This window comes from Nycticebus coucang, chromosome 5, assembly GCF_027406575.1.
Source record: "Nycticebus coucang isolate mNycCou1 chromosome 5, mNycCou1.pri, whole genome shotgun sequence".
Lineage (NCBI taxonomy): Eukaryota > Metazoa > Chordata > Mammalia > Primates > Lorisidae > Nycticebus > Nycticebus coucang.
The window spans coordinates 23,036,133-23,056,121 of NC_069784.1; the positions used below are offsets into that span (position 1 = coordinate 23,036,133).

General features: G+C 38.1%; 1 protein-coding gene and 1 non-coding gene across 2 annotated transcripts in view; one reads left to right on the plus strand and one right to left on the minus strand.

Annotated features, from left to right (window-relative positions):
- Positions 1-19,989, plus strand: part of BRDT (bromodomain testis associated) — a 56,607-nt gene that overhangs the window by 27,156 nt on the left and 9,462 nt on the right. The window contains exons 12-16 of the mRNA XM_053590554.1: positions 3,618-3,679; positions 7,231-7,387; positions 15,930-16,027; positions 18,681-18,886; positions 19,731-19,911. Of these exons, the coding sequence (XP_053446529.1) occupies positions 3,618-3,679; positions 7,231-7,387; positions 15,930-16,027; positions 18,681-18,886; positions 19,731-19,911 (704 nt within the window). The remainder of the gene's footprint in view (positions 1-3,617; positions 3,680-7,230; positions 7,388-15,929; positions 16,028-18,680; positions 18,887-19,730; positions 19,912-19,989) is intronic.
- On the minus strand, positions 6,749-6,851 carry LOC128587079 (small nucleolar RNA U13). Its single transcript, XR_008380501.1, has one exon. It is a non-coding gene; the product is annotated as a small nucleolar RNA U13 (small nucleolar RNA).

The window sequence follows — 19,989 nt, forward strand, 5'->3', positions numbered from 1 at the left end:
CCTCCTGAGTACCTGGGGACTACAGTGCCTGCCACATGCCTAATTTTTCTATTTTTCGTAGAGACAGGTTCTCACTCTTGCTTAGTCTGGTCTTGAACTCGTGAGCTCATGGATCCTCCTGCATGGGCCTCCCAGAGTACTAGCATTACAGGCATGAGACCCTGCTCCCAGCCTGAGTTTTTTAGTACTACGACTTAGATCTCCTGTAGAGGTGACAAAAGTAGGAGTTTTCATGTTAAGTTTTAAAAACCTGGTTTACACCCATATCACCCTGAAATGCCCTATCTCATCTGAAAACTAACAAACTTGGTTTAAGTTTAGATTTTGTGTTAACTTTTTAGATGGTTTAATAAAATGCAGGAAGTATGCAAAGAGAGACTCTTAAGTAACCTTTGCCATTCAAGCTAGGAAAATTCGTGTTATCATTTAAGTTTTTTTAACTTTTGTAAGTTTCTCATCAATTGCTTCAAAGCACTGGACAGATAAAATTCAAGGATCCAAACTGTAAAAAACCTCCCATATATTAAAGTCCATACTTGAGCCTTAGACATCGTGATAAATTCTGTCCCGTGCATTTTTAAATTTTCTGTTCAGTCTGTGTCCTCCTGAATAAGCAGCTTGTCTACAATAGTGATTCTCAACCTTGGCAGTACTTTAAAATTACTCAAAATACTCTGTCTCAATCAGTCTGCATTAAATGGGAGAGTGGAGCCAGATACATGAGGTGTTAAAGGTATCCCAGTTAATTCTGATGTGCCATCATGTTTGAGAACGATTGGTCTAGAATTTTTTTGTTTTTTGGTGGTTTTTGTTTGTTTCCAATTTCTAACGCTTTGAAATACCCTTAATAAAAGGACCAGTTAGTCTGTAATTGGTTTGTTTTTAATATTAAAAGAACTATAAAAACATGTTAGTGAAAATTGCCAAAACCTTCTTTAGAGGGAGTACATATTTTTTCCTCAAAACCAAATTTCTTGGTTTTTATCAACAAAACATCGTTTGAATGATCAGCTTGGGAAAATAATTTAATATCTCTGTCCTGCTTTCTTTTCTATAAAATAAGGAAGAAGAACCAGGTAGTGATTTTAATCACATTTCTTTACCTTGTCTTCTATAACGAAAATGTGATATATCTTTGTAATTTCAGAATCTTTTTTTTTTTGAGACAGAGTCTCATTATATCACCCTCGGTAGAGTGCCGTGGCATCACAGCTCACAGCAACCTCCAACTCTTGGGCTTAAGCGATTTGCTTGCCTCAGCCTCCCAAGCAGCTGGGACTGCAGGTGCCCACCACAACGCCCGGCTATTGTTTGGCCCGGGCTGGGTTCGAACCCACCAGCTTTGGTGTATGTGGCTGGTGCCTTAACCACTGTGCTACAGGCGCCGAGTCTAATTTCAGAATCTTTGGTAATTACTTCTGCAAAATATGGTAGCATATCCCATTTTTGGATTATCATGTTCCTATTAAACTTTTCAAATTTTAGTGTAAATTGGCTTAGTGATAATATTTGGTATTCCTGGAGCATCTATGGCAATGCTTTGATAGGTATTAAATAAACCATTTAATTAAATCTCTATGAACTCTTTAATTAAATCTCTTTTTAATTTTATTGTTAAAATTTTTTGATAGTTTAAAATAAGAACTTTGTAATCAAAGTTGTATATAGTTTTTTCTTGAGATCTGAATTAGAGCATATCATCGTTAACTTAGCATATATATGTGTATGTGTTGATACGCATTTGTTTAGTGATTTTATATATATTATCCAATTCATTCTTCTTAAGGTAGGCGTGCATGTTATCGCAGTTTCTCAGAGAAATTAGTTCACAATGTATATGTTATTGTTATTCTCAATTTAATTGATGTTTGCTAGGTCTTATAGAGAGTCTTCACTAGTCAAAATATGTATGTTTGCCTTTTTATTCCAAAGGCCAGGAACTCATAAACAGATATATGCAGTCTTAGTTTCTTATGCTCTTGTAAAATAGACTATGTAAGATTATAAGAAGCAAATGCTGAGTAATAGGTTATCATTCATCTGTTTATAATCTATAAAACTTATGAGATATATATAGTAGATGGTTTTGATTTTTAATTAAAATTCTTTGATGCCCTTTGCTATTGTTTTCATATTTTGAGCTATTAATTTCTATAATAATTCTGAGCTTTAGTGTCATATATCAGAAAACTAAGGTGATATCCTTTAATTTTTTTTAGTAGAACACCAATGCAGTATATCATTTTTATTATGCTTAGGAGTTTATACTTTAGGATAATGTCATTGAGGTGTATATTTCAATAATTTTTATGTAGTTGTGCATATATTATATCATATTAATGAAGTCTATTTCTGTTTGTTTTTTTGTTCAAAGCTGAAACTATTAATTTCTCCCTTGAATGTGAAGGCTTCCTGGATCTCTGTCTTCAGTCTTTCAGTCTGTCTCCTTCTCCTCCTCTTCCACCTAACCCCCAACACTTCAATAATACTTAGTTAAGTGACATTATGATGGTTCATGTCATTTTAAATACGTGAATTCTTTAAAGCATGTCATTGAGTGGCATTTAGCAATTTTAACAATGTCCAGCATCAAACATTTTAGGAGAGGAAAGAACAGTAACACATCCAGTGGAAACTGATGGCATTTCAGGAAGCAGAAGGTAATTATTAAAATTAGAATATTTTAAGTTTGAATAATAATTTGGTGTTGACCAGCCTTGGTGCCCTGGAGCCTGAAAAAAAGAACACTCAAGTGGTTCGGGAAAGCTGGCTTGGAGAGATGGATCAAGGCAGTAACAACCAGTTTGGTTCTTTACCACACTGAGGTAGGGTTATGATTGGGAAGGATAGCACCGGAGTCAATTGTAGGATAAAGAAGAAAGACATATTAGCATCCTGACAGAGACATCTCTTTATATCTACTTCTACTGCCAGTGTCAGATGCACGGTATTTCTAAAGGTAAAGGAGATACTATAAAATCCTCAGCCTCAAAATTGTTGCTATATAGTTGAGGCTGCCAAAGAGCTTATAAGTAATTAGGTGGGATGTTTATTATAGTGTTTAGCAAGATAGCAGACCTGACCACGGAGATCAGATAGCTTCACTTTTAATAAAATACTATGTTCTCTCAGATAAATGACATTCTTTTCTCTTATAGTAATTTCTTAACTATTTCAATTAAGCCTCTTATGGCTATATTTACTGCTATGGTAAAAATTTCAGTATTATCAGAGCTGCATGTCAGAAACTAACTCTGTTGTAATTTATGATTTAATAGTTTTTAAACTGTCACTTATTCAAACTCTTTACTATGAAGTAACACACTATATTCTTTTTTGCCTAAACATAATCTGAACTGAAATTTGTGAGTGGGTATTTATTTATTCCATTACGGAAAAAGAAAATATCTTAAAAGCAGGTATCCCTTTAGAAATTTTGGCTAATTCAAAGAGGGCAAAAGTCTGTGACTGTAAGATATAAGAATTTCTTGATATAAGAGGTTTGTATTAAAGGCATTCTCTTTAAATCACCACTTATTTCTAATCTGGAAAAATTATAACTTGGTAGTTTTTAAGATAATATACATATTGAAATTTTTATTTATATACGTTTGCAGAAATGTTCCCTAAATTTACTGGAGTAAAACAGAATGATTCTCCTTCTAAAGAAAATGTAAAGGTAAGTTAATTCTTTATTTGTACCTTCAAATTTAAAAAGTATGGATGTTATAACTCATCAATTAGAAGTGGCTTTCCTTGAAATTGTTTTTTATTTTATTTATTGATTTATTTCTTTTTTGCAGTTTTTGGCCGGGGCCAGATTTGAATCTGCCACTTCTGGTATATGGTGCCGGCACCCTACTCCTTTGAGCCACAGGCACTGCCCTGTTTTTTATTTTATTTACATGAAAAAGTTATTATTTTTTTTTTTTTTGAGACAGAGTCTCACTTTGTCCCCTTCGGTAGACAGGTGACACCCACCACAACACCTGGCTATTTTTTGGTTGTAGTTGTCGTTGTTTGGCAAGCCCAGGCTGGATTCAAACCTGCCAGCTCTGGTGTATGTGGCTTTAGGATAAAGTCGTTTAGGTGTATATTTGGATAATTTTAAGGTCAGGAGCTACAGGCACCGAGCCACACCTGGCTATTTTTATTGTTGTCATTGTTGTTTTAGCTGGCCCGGGCTAGGTTCGAGCCCACCAGCCTGGGTGTATGTGGCCTGTGCCCTATCCACTGAGCTAAGAGCGCCACCCTATTTAGTTTCATTTTTCTAATAAAATAAGTCAGATAGGGGCACCGTGGCTCATGCTTGTAATCCTAGCACTCTGAGAGACCAAGACAGGTTGATTGCCTGAGCTCACAGGTTCAAGACCCGTCTCTAAAAATAGCTAGGTGTTGTGGTGGGTGCCTGTAGTCCCAGCTACTTGGGAGGTAGAGACAAAAGAATTGCTTGAGTCCCAGAGTTTGAGGTTGCTGTGAGCTGTGTCACCATGGCACTCGATGCCAGGGTGACAAAGTGAGACTCTGTCTCAAAAAAAAAAAAAAAAAAAAATCAAATAGATACAAATTCTGGAAGCTTCAGTTTATCCCTGACAATCTGAATACAGAATCTTGATATTCCGAGTGTATACACAGAACTGTCTGTACAGAAAAGGGAATTTTATTAAAATGGTAGTAGGAGAATGGTACCTAGGGTTTCTATTGATAAATGTTATAATTGCCAGCTATCAATTTTAGCAATTTCAAATTTGGCTAACAGTTGACATGCTTTGAAAAGGATTGAAGTAATTTTATTTTTTTTCCTAATTCAGGCTGTTATCTGTACATAAAATTTGTTCCTTTGTACCCATTCCAAATTAAGGAAATTCCAATGTATTTCCTTAATACATTCGCGTGACTTGCACAGGAAAATAAAATAAACAAGCCAAGCACAGTGGCTCATGCCTGTAATCCTAGCACTCTGGCTGGCTGAGGCAGGAAGATTGCTTAAGGTCAGTTTAAGACCAGCTTAAGCAAATCGAGATGCTATTTTTGCTAAAAATAGAAAAATTGACTTAGTGTGGTGGCGTACATGGAAAGAAGGAAATGGAAGAAGGAGGGACAAGGTTCACAGATGAGATAATGCTTAAAATGAGTTTATTCATTTACTTATTTGTTTGTTTGACAAGGTCTTTATTGCCTGGGCTAGAATACAATGGTATCATCATAGCTTACTGCAACCTCAAACTCCTTGGTTCAAACCATCCTTCTGCCTCAGCCTCCCAAGTAGCTGGAACTATAGGCACACATCAGGACACCCAGATAATTTTACATTTTTTTTTATAGAGATGGGGTCTAGCTGCGTTGCCCAGGCTGGTCTTGAACTCCTGGCCTCAAGCAATCTTTACATCTCAGCCCCCCAAAGTGCTAGCATTATAGGTGCGAGTTATTTACTACCTCTGGCCATAAAATGAGTTTTAAAGAACAGAGGAAGAGGCTCAGCACCTGTAACTCAAGTTGCTAGGGCGCTGGCCACACACACTGGAGCTAGTGGGTTCGAATCCAGCTTAGGCCGCCAAACAGCGATGATAACTACAACCAAAAAATAGCTGAGAATTGTGGTAGGCACCTGTAATCCTAGCTACTTGGGAGGCTGAGGCAAGAGAATCACTTAAGCCCAAAAGTTGGAGGTTGCTGTGAGCTGTGACACCACAGCACTCTACCAAGGGCTACAGCTTGAGACTGTCTAAAAAAAAAAAGAACGGGGGAAGAAATGGTTAGTATAGAGATTAGGGTACTGGTTCTCAACCTTCCTAATGCCATGACCCTTTAATACAATTCCTCATGTTGTGGTGACCCCCAACCATAAGATTATTTTTATTGCTACTTCATAAATGTAATTTTGCTACTGTTATGAATCGTAATGTAAATATCTGATATGCAGGATGGTCTTAGGTGACCCCTGTGGAAGGGTCATTCGACCCCCAAAGGGGTCGCTACCCACAGGTTGAGAACTGCTGGATTAGGGGTTTATTTTTTTAAATAGGTAATAGCGTGAAGAGAGGCAGAAAAAGCACAGAAGTTATATTCAGAGGTATGTGGAAGCTGTGGGTGTTTGTAGGGATTAGATGGTTTGAGGTATATATTAATATTAGAGATAGCAGTGAACACTTAAGTGAAGTGTTAATATTTAATTTGGTAGGCAGGAGTAAACTCTCAAAGTGCTCATTTTCCTGTTCCTTCTAAATAGGAAGAAAGGTCTGTCTTGCCAAAGGCATAAGGGGAATCAAATTATGTAAAGTTATAAAAGAACTTCAGAAGCATTGTCCATATTTGGCACGTAGAATGCCACCTTTATGGTCAGTTTGTGGCCAAAATTTTTCACTCACTAAGGAATAAAATGCCCATTTATAATAAAAGTTGGTACATATTAATCTAGAGGTTAATGCTTAATAAATGCATATATTTCTGTAGCTCAGAAAGCTATTTTATTTGCTGGTTGAAACCTAAGCATTTGACTTTAAGCTTTGAGCTTGAGTCTACATTATTATTATGATAAACATTCTATAACATTTGTTGTATTCAGAATTTATTCAGAACTTATTGATAGTCTTGTGGATCACCTCCATGTAATTTAAAATTTCTCCCTTAGGTCTATGATTCATTGAGGAAAAAGGAGGCAAAGAAGTGAATTTGTCCCTAGATGGGCAGGTGGGGGGTGGGGTGGTGCATGCATGTGTGTGTGTCTGTGTGTGTGTATTTTTTTCCACATTGGACAGGTAATGTGCCAATGTCATAACAAGGTTTGAGGAGGCACATCTCACACGGCCATGTGAAAACGCAATTATCGTGCTTGCAAACTATAAAAGTATCTCTAGATTTGATATAAAAGCTCAATTTTTATTTTTAGCAACCCCAGAAAGCTTTTAAAAATGGGTAGCACTGTCTTATAACATATATGCAATCTATAAATCTATGTAAATCTATCACTTATATTGATAACTAACTCTACTTCTTATTATACACTATATGCCAACTAAACTATTTAATCTTCTTAAACCTCAGATTCCTCTTGTAAGATGTGGATAATTATACCTCATAGGTGTTTATGACTTTGATAAAATAGTATTCAAGGGTAGTATTTAAGTACATTCTTGCCTCTTGTGTTTGTTTTCTTAGTTATACTTCTTGTGTCATTAAAAGTCTGATAAAAAAACAACTCTGAATGATAATTTGACTTTGTCTTAGCAGGTGCAGTATTCTGTGCAAGACACAATCTCAGCTAAAACTACCGCACACCCCAGTCTAATACCACCAAAACACCCCCAGTCAGCATTTAATTATCAAGAATTAGAACATTTACAGACTGTGAAAAATGCTTCACCTTTACAAATTCTGCCTCTCTCAGGTAAGAAATTAACAAGTAAACAACTGTTACAAACTTCTAAACCTCTATGTATAAGAAAATTCTCTAGTTATCTTAAATACCTGGGAAATAGCAAACATTATATATAGTAACTAGTAAATTCAATGTTAGAAATAGTCACTGAAACATATTGTTAGAAATTATCTGCTTTATACCCATAAGCACTCTTTACATTTGAAAGAAAGAAAATTAAAGGGCGGCGCCTGTGGCTCAGTCGGTAAGGCGCCGGCCCCATATACCGAGGGTGACGGGTTCAAACCCGGCCCCGGCCAAACTGCAACCAAAAACTAGCCGGGCGTTATGGCGGGTGCCTGTAGTCCCAGCTACTCGGGAGGCTGAGGCAAGAGAATCGCTTAAGCCCAGGAGTTGGAGGTTGCTGTGAGCTGTGTGAGGCCACGGCACTCTACCGAGGGCCATAAAGCGAGACTCTGTCTCTACAAAAAAAAAAAAAGAAAGAAAATTAATATAATTTATTTCCACATAAATTGTATATTTTGGCACGTGAGCCATATATTAAAAACCAAGAAGATCTGTTACTTGTCAGAGTGCCTACTCCTAAAATCTGCGAAAACTTGGGAAACTCTGCTCTAACTTCCATGACATGTGGGTTGGAAAGGTAGGATGGGGAAAAAAAAAAAAAGGTAGGATGGAATAAGGAAAAGATATTTGGAGATTCTATGGGTGGAGAAATGAAGTTATATATGTCAGAAATAGTTTATCATTAAGGAAACTTGGGCTAAAAATACTTCCCTAGTGGTGGTTCCTAGTTACCAAAAACATCTCCTTAAACTGGTTAAACTTTAATATTTTTAGGTTCATTTGACTTTTGAGATATTTTGTCTGTTTGTCCTGTCAGAAGCGATGGTATTACCTGTCTTAATTTGGTTTTCCTAGTAGCCGGGGGGAGGGGAGCCTATCTGGCACAAATGATCCTTCCATGATGCTGATGAGCGAGGGAGAGCTAAGCCTGGAGACAATGTATTTAGGCCTCGCATAGAGCCAGGTGTGAATATTCCTTGTCCATCTCTCCTTCCCTGGGTTCCACTTAGCCTCTCAAGGGCAGAGTTATCTCCTCAGCAAAGAAATTTCTAATCTGTTTTACTGCAACACAGATTAGGAGGAACAGAGAGGAGTTTTGATGCTCCTTCATTGCTTCCAGCATAAAATCTCCCTACCATTCTGTGTTTGGGTATTCCATTTTGTCTTTAACTCAAGTTGTATCTCTTCATTGTGGGGAAGGGAATGGAGATTGAGAGAGACAATTTCTTCAATCCACACTGGAGGGTATTTCAGGAAGAGAATAAATAAATATCCATAATATGGGCCACAGGAGAACCACTGAAGTTGACACCCAAGGGATCGTAACAACCTGGTCAACATACAGAGCTGGTCCACAGAAGGAACTAGGCCTGCTGTACTGATACATGTGGTGCATGTCCAGTCTATGAACATGTGTCAGCCTGAGGTGGTCAATACAGGGAGGTGGAGGTTCTGCTGTATTTATATCCATCCTTTTCTAGATATAGATTTTCACAGTACTTTGAGAATAGCTGAAGGCATGGCAGATAAGAAGTGATGAATTACCTTGAATACTAGTGCCAAATTTGAATCTTTTATTATGTATACAACAAGGAGCTTCATAAGGTGCATAGAAAAATCCGATTTTAAAATTAGAAGGAGATGGCTTGGTGCCTGTGGCTCAAGCAGCTGGGAGTAAAGTGCCAGCCACATACACCTGAGCTGGCAGGTTCAAATCCAGCCTGGGCCTGCCAAACAACAATGACGGCTGCAACCAAAAAATAGCCGGGCTTTGTGGCAGGCGCCTGTAGTCCCAGCTACTTGGGAGGTGGAGGCAAAAGAATCATTTGAGCCCAGAAGTTGGAAGTTGCTGTGAGCTGTGATGCTACAGCATTCTACCCAGGGTGACAGCTTGAGGCTCTGTCTCAAAAAAAAAAAAAAATATATATATATATATAAATTATAAAAAATAATATATATTAGAAAGAGAATGCTGCTCATTATATAGAGGATGGATTAAGATAGAGATACCCTACTGTAGTTAGGACCAAGGAAGGAAGCTGAGTGCTATAGCCTAGAAAAGAAACTATCATGACCAAAACTAATGCAGTACGTATAGAAAGGATGTAAATATATTAGGTATTTTGTGCAAACTAATAGTCGTTATTAGAATGAATAACCTACCAGGGAGGTTATCTAAAATACTTGGATTCAAAATAGGAAGCATGGCTTATTTTGGACATATTAGAGGCACTAAAAAATATCTAACTAGAAATATAAAACAAGAAATCTCTGGAACTAGCAGACTATAATGGGAATTGTGATTTAGCAATTATCAGTATATAGAAGCTACTTCAAGACATGAGATAAATAAATGACAGCCATGAAAATGTACAGAGCGGGAAGAGGACATCTTAGGTGCAAAACTCTAGGAAACAAAACCTCTTCAATAAAAGTAGAAGAAATCAGCAAGTTAAAAGAAGAGGTAATGGGCTCGGCGCCTGTAACTCAAGCAGCTAAGGCTCCAGCCACATACACCAGAGCTGGCAGGTTCGAATCCAGCCCGGGCCCGGCAAACAACAATGACGGCTGCAACCAAAAAATAGCCAGGCATTGTGGTGGGCACGTGTAGTCCCAGCTACTTGGGAGGCTGAGGCAAGAGAATCACTTGGAGTGAGTGATTCTCCTAAGCCCAGGAGGGAGGTTGCTGTGAGCTGTGATGCCACGGCACTCTACCCAGGGTGACAGCATGAGGCTCTGTCTCCAAAAATAAATAAATAAAGAAAGAATTAATGAAAGATAGGAAAAGGGAAAATGGTATAACAGAAGCCCAGGAAGATCCATTTTTAGAAGGAAATCATCAAGAGTATCACATACTACAGAGCTTTCAAACTAAGATGAGACATGGAGAGAGAGGATTAAGTTGGCTAAGTCAGAAGTTTAGCTCTTGCAAACCTTTTTTTTTTTTTTTTTGCAAACAATTATTATTGAGGCAGAAGCCAAATTGTTGTAAATTGGTAAGTAATGGAATCTAAGTGTAGTCAATGTAAATCATTCTTGTAAGAAGTTTGTTGGAGGAAGATAGCTATGGCTCTAAGAGGAAGATAGGTTTTTTTTTTTCCTTTTTTTCTTTTTGGTGGCACCAGAAAGGTTGTTGAGTTTTTGAGTTGGAGAGATTTGAACATGTTTGAAGATGATTTAGAAAAAGCCAAAGTAAGGAAAAGTTGCTGTTTTCACTAGAGAATGTTTGTAGAAGAGTGGTAGGGATAGCTTTGCCCTTGAAAAGGAATAATGACAATGAAAGATAATGGTAAGAATGCAATGAAGGTGTTCTTTTATTCCTATTCTAAGAAAACATCCTGTCTATGAAAGTCAGGATTTTTTTTTTTTTTTTTTGTGAGACAGAGTCTCATTATGTCATCCTGGGTAGAGTGCTCTGGCATCACAGCTCACAGCAACCTCAAACTCTTGGGTTCAAGCAATTCTCTTGCCTCAGCCTCCCCAAGTAGCTGGGACTACAGGTGCCCACCACAACACCCAGCTATTTTTTAGAGAAGGGGTCTTGTTCTTTCTCAGGCTGGTCTCAAACTCCTGAGCTCAGGCAATCAACCCGCCTCAGCCTCCCAGAGTACTGGGATTACAAGTATGAGCCACTTCGCCCAGCTCAAAAGGCAGGATTTTAATACCTTGATCTTCACTGAGGACCAGTTAGTTACATTTCTTAAGTTTCTGTTTATATGATGCTGTGAGCATCCTAATGTATACAGAGAAGATTTAGATGATGCTAGAGCACCATTCTACTAGAGTCAGCAAGTTTTTCAGAACCAGAGTGCTTTGCACTTGCCAACTGTAGGTGGCACTATGCCCAAGGGAAACTGTAAATATATTAAGCCATAAAATGCATAAAATTGTTTTCTTTTCTGAAGTTTAATCTCAGTGGAAAAAACTTTTTGGTTAAACCTTGCCTTACATTTACTTATTGATTTTTTTACTTATTTTTTGAGACAGTCTTGCTTTGTCATCCTGGGTAGAGTGCCATGGCATGATATCTCATGCCAACCTTAGTCTCTTGGGCTCAAGCAATCCTCTTCCCTCAGCATCCCAAGTAGCTGGGACTATATGGCCTGCCATGACACCCAGCTATTTCTACTTTTTTTTTGAGACAGAGCCTCAAGCTGTCGCCCCCGGTAGAGTGCTATGGTGTCACAGCTCACAGCAACCTCCAATTCCTGGGCTTAAGTGATTGATTCTCTTGCATCAGCTTCCTGAGTAGCTGGGATTACAGACTGCCCACCACAATGCCTGGCTATTTTTTGGTTATAGTTGTCATTGTTTGGCTGGCCCGGGTCAGATTCAAACCTGCCCGCTCTGGTGTATGTGGCTGGTGCCTTAGCCATTTGGGCGCCACCCTACTTTTTTTTTTTTTTTTTTTTAGTAGAGATGGGGTCTTGCTCTTGCTCAAGTTGGTCTTGAACTCCTGAGCTCAAGTAGTCTATTTGCCTTGGCCTCCCAGAGTGCTGGGATTACAGGCGTGAGCCACCACACCTGGTCCTTACCTTAAATTTAAATGATGAAAGTGATAAATTTTTATGTTGAAGTTCTCTTCTTTTTGGAAAAATAGACAAAATGTCAGAGTACATAAATCACTTATGTAATTGAAATTTGTGTTACTGGTTTTCATCATCCCCCTCCCCAATAATGTCCACATGAAATAGAAGATGTTTAATTTCTTAACTTGTAAGTTAAAGATTTTAGTCACAGAAGATTACTAACCTCAGCCTTATAACTTCCCTTTCTCCCCATAAAAATCACTGAATTATATTGTTTTTCTTATAAAATCCAAATATTTATGCTGTCACCTCAACATGAATTCACAATGGAAAATAAAAAGGTAAATCAAGGAGTTTTCTCTCTCAGGAGAAATAAAAAGAACTAGTACCTAGAGTAAAAATATTCCCTAAAGCCTAAAGGAGCAGAAGTTTTATTTAAGGAGAGGAGGAAGGCAGAATGACTTGATTTCTTTGGCAGATACATATTTTACGGAATAAGTATCATTTGAACTGAGTATCAGAGAAAAAAATAAGACTTAGCTATGTATTTCTAGGATTGAAAGGCATTTGGACGGGGGAAACAACATGAATGTGAAGACATTCAGGCAACTAATAATTCAACATGATCAAATAAACATAACAGATAAACAGAAACCATTTAGAAAGGTAGGCCAGGGTCAGATCATTTAAACCTTGAAATTCAGACACTTTGGACTTAATGATAACTGTATAGTCAGTGGGGAGCCAATGAAAGTTTTTGAGCAAAGGGTGTGCTCCAAGGTAATGAGTCTGCCAACCTCACGTAGGTCAGTTAAGGAAAACGGTCATTGAGACCAGAGAAGGGGTCTGTTAGAACAGTAGAGAAAAAAACTGAAGTAAAGTTATACAAAGAAAGAAAGAAAGAAAGGGGGAAAGTTAAAAAAAATGACAAGAGTGGAATGAGCAATTCTGTCAGTTGTGAACACAACAGGTTAGTAACAAAGGGATATGAACTTTGGTGGCTCAGAAGTTACTGGGTAGATACTAGTCCCAGCCTGACGGACCTGGAACACAGATGAAGAACAGGTTTTTGAGGAAAGATGAGTTTTGTGGTGTTTTGAGGTGTGAGAGGATCATTCACATAAAAACGTTTTTCAGAGCGTTGGACCCTTGACACGCTTCTCAGACCTCTATGACATTATCCTTATGACCAGCCCATCTCTCTGAGTGTTCCTTACCTGCCTACCTTTAGATGATGATAATACTCTGAATTGCATCTGTAAGCCTCTTTTCTTTTTATTCTACTCCAGAGCTTCTTAACCATGTTCCAAAGCACAGGCTTATTGAGCAACTGCCCCTTGCAGCTCTCACACTGGCCTTCCCACTTCCCCAGCTGTGCGATACACTCATCAGTCTCCACATATCATGACATAGAAAAGGTTGGAGAGTGGTGCTGTATACACTCTGCATTTCTTTTTCTTTTCTTCTTCTTTTTTTAGGGACAGAGTCTTATTTTATTGCCCTCGGTAGAGTGCCGTGTTGTCACAGCTCAGAGCAACCTCCAACTCCTGGGCTTAGGGAATTCTCTTGCCTCAGCCTCTGAGTAGCTGGGACTACAGGCACCCGCCACAACACCTGGCTATTTTTTTGTTGCAGTTTGGCCAGGACTGGGTTTGAACCCACTACCCTCAGTATATGGGGTCGGCGCCCTGCTCACTGAGCCACAGGCGCCGCCCAGGTGCTGTATACCTTCTTCCTGGGAGATTTTGGCATCTGTGACTTCTAGTCTCATTTTTACAACTCAAGACCATTTAGGCCCCACGCATGGTTATACAACTATACTAAATGTCTTAATTTAAACATGAAATAGGCATTATAAATGGCAGCATATGAAAAGTTCCCCCTATCATTCCCTAGATGTTAATCTTTCCCCCTTAATTCTTTTTTTCCTTCTTTCTTTTCTTTTTTTTGAGACAGAGTCTCTTCTGTCACCCTGGGTAAAGTGCTGTGGCTTCATAGCTCACAGCAACCTCAAACTCCTGGGTTCAAGCCATCCCCTTGCCTTAGCCTCTGGAGTAGCTGGGACTATAGGCACCTGCCACAACACCCAGCTAATTTTTTTCTGTTTTTCTTTTTTCTTTCTTTCTTTTTTTTTTGAGACAGAGCCTCAAGCTGTCACCCTGGGTAGAGTACCATGGCATCACAGCTCACAGCAACCTCCAACTCCTGGGCTCAAGCAAGTCTCCTGCCTCTGCCTCCCAAGTAGCTGGGACTACAGGCGCCAGTCACAATGCCCAGCTATTTTTTGGTTGCAGCCATCATTGTTGTTTGGCAGGCCCAGGCTAGATTCGAACCTGCCAGCTCAGGTGTATGTGGCTGGCGCCCTTGCTGCTTGAGCCACAGGCGTCAAGCCTTTTTTTTTCTGTTTTTCCTAGAGAAGAGGTCTTGCTCTTGCTGAGGCTGGTCTCAAACTCCTGAGCTCAGGCAATCCACCCGCCTCAGCCTCTCAGAGTATTGGGAGTACAGGCAGGAGCCACTGCACCCAGCCTCCCCCTTAATTCTTGATAATGCCACTATCACCACCTACAAACTTAGAATTAGAAAATTGAGTCATCTTAGAATTTATTTCACTTCCCATATATGCTTTTTCTACTTCCTAAATAATATCTGACCCCAAACAGAGAAGGGAATGTAGTTCTACACATACAGCTTTTCTATTTTTCCAATCCTTATTGAACTGAAAAAACATAGGCACATTGGGCTGTGTAGGGACATAAAGTTTCAAAATGTGTGCATTGATTCACGCATCCTTTGACAGTGTTTTGTCTTACCCTTCTATGTAGACTTCTATCCCTGGATGTTCCTTGCTCTCTTCTAGCCTCAACTTCAAAGAATGTGATTTAGCCAGAAACTCCATCAAGGGATTGATGAGTGGTAGAAGCTTAAATATAAATTCCTATAATACATGCGTCCAGGATTTTGTAAGCTTGAGTCAGTTAACAAAGATAGCAATTTTGTTTTACTTTGTCTCCTCTGTTCTTTAGACACTAATTGGGACCTATAGATAGGGACTAGAGAGAATTTAAACAGAAATTATCAATTTTTTTTTTTTTTTGAGACAAGGTCTCGTTCTGTTGCCCAAGCTAGAATGCAATGACACTATCATAGCTCACTGCATCCTCGGACTCCCAGGCTCAGATGATCCTCCTGCCTCAGCCTCTTAAGTACCTGGGACTACAGGCATATACACCATACCCAGATTTTTTTTTATTTTTTGTAGAGACAGATTTTCAGTATGTTGCCTAGTCTGGTCTTGAACTCCTGACCTCAAGCAATCCTGCTTCATCCTCGCCAAGTGCTGGGATTATAGGCATGAACCACTCACTGTTCCTGAATTGACTTAAATATTAAGGAATTTTGTTGGTATACATAACTGGTAGTACAAAGGCAGGTCAATCTTTTAGCCAAGGTTTGATCAGAGCTCCAACTCTTTACTTCTATAGTTAATCTTTTTTTTTTTTTTTTTGATACTACTACCTGTTTACATCAAAGTCAACTTAACTTTTCTTGACTTTGACTCCAAAGCCAAAAAAATCAATCACTTTGTTTTCAAAGAGTCTGACCTGAATGGAAAAATAAAATAAAGTTTTTAGGAAGATGAAATGTTGTTTTTTTTTTTTTTTTGTAGAGACAGAGTCTCACTTTATGGCCCTCGGTAGAGTGCCGTGGCCTCACACAGCTCACAGCAACCTCCAGCTCCTGGGCTTAAGCGATTCTCTTGCCTCAGCCTCCTGAGTAGCTAGGACTACAGGCGCCCGCCACAACGCCCGGCTATTTTTTGGTTGCAGTTTGGCCGGGGCCAGGTTTGAACCCGTCACCCTCGGTATATGGGGCCGGCGCCTTACCGACTGAGCCACAGGCGCCGCCCAGAAGATGAAATGTTTTAATTATACTTTTCTAAAAATATTTGCATCTAGGTGACTCTAAACCAGTGACTGGCCTGACTGAGATACATCCACCTGCTGACAAAGACACAGTGGCATCCGAATCTGAATATCAAGTTCCTGTGCAGAAGGTAAAAATTGTGCTATTTTTCTCACACATCTTGAAGGGATTTAAAATTGGGTCTAGAAGTGGCACAAGATGTATTTTAAGCCCTAACTTGAACAAGTTGGATCTCTAATCCTAATTTTTAACCTATGTAATGAAAAACATCCTGCGAGGGACACCCTGCCTCCACCAACTACCATCAGTCCTCATGCTTGTGTTTAATTGCAGATCTGTATTGTTGGTATTTGCCAGCTATCCATATTTTAAAGCATGCCATAAAACTATCTTTTAGTATCTATTCTAGAGATATCTGGGGGATTTCCTAACAGAACCTTATGTGAGCTTAATCTTCAAACTACACACTGATAACATTCTTTGAACAAATATTCTAGATGTTTGGGATACATTAGGTACTGTTCTCGGTGTTCCTAGAAATTGTGAATGGGATATTTACAGAAATTATCCCACCCTTTCCTTTTTACAAGTGCTTCTGAGGACAATTCTTAGCGTTAATGTTTAAGATTCTTGTCTGGGGACACTTAGCAATCTAATGTTTCACCACAGGAACATATTGCTTTGGCTCTCCTACTGTCTTAGTATCTTTGATTATTTTACATGATGCTCTGCCAATAATTATTATCATTAAAGACCAGCTATGTTTAATGTCAGTGTTCTGTTATTGATAAGTATGCATAAGAATTATTTTTAAAGTGCCTTTTCTTATAACCAAGACACATTTTTAATTTTATCGTTTTTTTCTTTTACTTAACAACAGAAGTATCCATTCATCCCTTTTACAGTGAAAAGAATAGTTCAGAGTTTCTTAAATTAAACATTTGATTTACTACGTACTATAATATTTATGTTTCTAATTTAGCACAATTAGAATTGTGACTGGCCCAAAATGAAGTTCAGAAACACTAAGAAAGTTTCCCAAAGAGCAAAGAGGTTACAGCAAAAATAAGCAGCAAAACATCAAGTGTACATCATATCGTGCTGCTGGTATGAGTCAGTAAAATGTTGGAATGAAAGCTCAAGGAATGGCACATCCTTGCTCCCTCGCTGTCAGCAGTGTTAACTCTTACTGAAAAGAGAGGCGACAAAAGTTTTGGTGTTAGAAGAAATATTTGAGAATTGGTCTTTATGAATAAATTGCAGCTCAGATAGTTTGAACATCTTGCCCAAATGCATAGTAAGAGTTGGAATTAAAACATTATTTCAACAAACTCCCAACTTCTCATCTTTCTACTTAGAACCCCTAGCTCTACCATTCTTTCTTCTCTTATTTACTTTTGACTCAGAAAAATTCTTGCCAAGACTAACTAACCTGTCCATTTCTATTATTGGTTTTCTCATTGAACAGGTTTATTGCAGAGCTCTCCTGCCATCTCCATAGCCTCTCTCTAATATTATTTTGTTTTGTTTTCTTATTATCTATTTACATCTTAAACTGGATTGGCATTATTGACAGTTGGGCTGAATAAATATTTTTAAATTTTTAATTTTTTTTTAGAGATGGGGACTTAACTGTGTTGCCCAGGCTGGTTAAGTAAATAATTATATTTAAAAATTTTCTAGTGTGTCTACTAGAAAAATTTTATTTTTTATTTATTTATTTATTTTTTTTGTAGAGACAGAGTTTCACTTTATTGCCCTAGGTAGAGTGCAGTGGCCTCACACAGCTCACAGCAACCTCCAACTCCTGGGCTTAGGCGATTCTCCTGCCTCAGCCTCCCGAGTAGCTGGGACTACAGGCGCCCGCCACAACGCCTGGCTATTTTTTTGTTGCAGTTTGGCTGGGGCTGGGTTTGAACCCACCACCCTCGGCATATGGGGCCGGCGCCCTGCTCACAGAGCCACAGGCGCCGCCCTACGAGAAAAATTTTAAATTACCTATATTACTGTTGGGCAGCACTAATCTTGACCATGGCATATCTTGTTTCAGGACAGCAGTCATATCAGTGAATTTTTTTCTTCTGACCAAAAAAAGGAAAGGCATAGCTCATATATCAGAGGGTTCTCAACAAACTCCACACCATTCTTAGGGGATAATCTTTATTTGTTTTATTTTCCCTGTAGGGTCCTAAGTATATTGATTACATTGAGTGGTTTATTATTATTATTATTTTTTTGAGACAGAGTCTCACTATGTTACCGTTAATAGAGTGTCATGGTGTCTCAGCTCACAGCAACCTCAAACTCATGGGTTCAAGTGATCTTCTTGCCTCAGTCTCCCAAGTAGCTGGGATTACAGGTGCCCACCACAATGCCCAGCTATTAGAGATGGGGTCTCACTCTTGCTCAGGCTGATCTTGAACTTAGGAGCTCAGGCAATCCACCCGCCTTGGCCTTCCAAGTGCTGGGATTATAGGTGTGAGCCACCATGCCTAGCCTTATATCCCCTGCAAATTATTGCAGTTATATGTATGTGTCTTAAATAGAAATAATTGGTGAACATGCTATTTTAATTTAGTCTTAGATGAATAGTTGAGTTTAGAGGATCTGTTGCCTTGTGTTCCTATTTTTTTTCTGGCTTTAGTAACCTTTTAAGTTTAGTAAAAGTACATGAAGACCTTTAGAATCTTAATTTGATCTATTACTGTATCAAAAAAATATAGTCTTCCTTTCAAAACTTGGTTGATACATGTAGATTAAGCTGAATCCATTATGTATTTTAGGATATAAAGATTAAGAATGCAGACTCTTGGAAAAGTCTAGGCAAACCAGTGAAAACATCAGGTATAATGAAATCCTCAGATGAACTCTTCAACCAATTTAGAAAAGCAGCCATAGAAAAGGAAGTAAAAGCTCGAACACAGGAACTAATACGAAAACATCTGGAACAAAATACAAAGGAACCAAAAGTATCTCAAGAAAATCAGAGGTTTGTAATCTACTGGATTAAAGGAGGCCTTAGGAGGTGTAGCAATGTATTTTAAATATGTTAAATTTCTTCTTCTTTTTTTAAGAAATATAATTGTCTTTTTATTTATTATTTTTTTCCTTTTATTAAGTCATATACACATAGATCATGAATACATTTTTGCATTTGTGGGGTACAATGTGTTGATTTTTTATACAATTTGGAGTACTTACATTGAACTAGTTAATAGAGCTGTCATCTCATTTACTTGATTATTGTGTTAATACATTTATGTTCTATACTTCATAGATTTGACTTGTACCCTTGCAATATGCTCCATAGGTGTGGTCCCCCTGTTTACCCTCCATCAAACCTCCCCCTTCCATTTCTCTCCTTCATGTTAAATTTCTTATCTATCAAATGACTATGATTTAGCTATTTAGTAGAACAAAGCGCAAATTGTAATCACAAAAAGTATATTTCTTTTGTTAATTTTTCCAGTAGTGGAAGATAGAAATAATCAAGTGATTAAGCTAGTAAAGATACTAAGATTACTAAATTATAAGGACATTATTTTCTAGTAATCTCTTAAAGGTTTTCCATTCTATATGAAAGAAAATATAGTGGTTCACTGTCAAATGTTTCCCAAAACATTTTCTTTGATAATATGGATTAGCCTATGTGAAATCTGACACATCAAAAATAAAGCCTAAACATAATGTTATAACATGAAAATGGGTATCTAGTATATTACTTTATATTTTTCATTTAATAACATCTTTATAATAAAAACTTCCAAGGAATTTTTTTTTTTTTTATTGTTAAGGAACTTAAAACGTACTTTGAACTGTATGATTTCTTTAAGGGACCTTGGAAATGGATTGACTTCAGAATCTTTTTCAAATAAAATGCAAAATAAGTGCCATGCAGATGAGCAGAAAAAACATCAGCAGTCATCAGAAGCTCAAGATAAAAGCAAACTCTGGCCTCTCAAAGACCGTAATTTAGCAAGGGAGAAAGAGCAAGAACGGAGGAGGAGAGAAGCAGTAAGTGACCTTCAGTTCGTGAAACCTAACTAACAAAGCAAAGATTTAACAGAGGGCAGTCTTATGGGCAAAGATGTG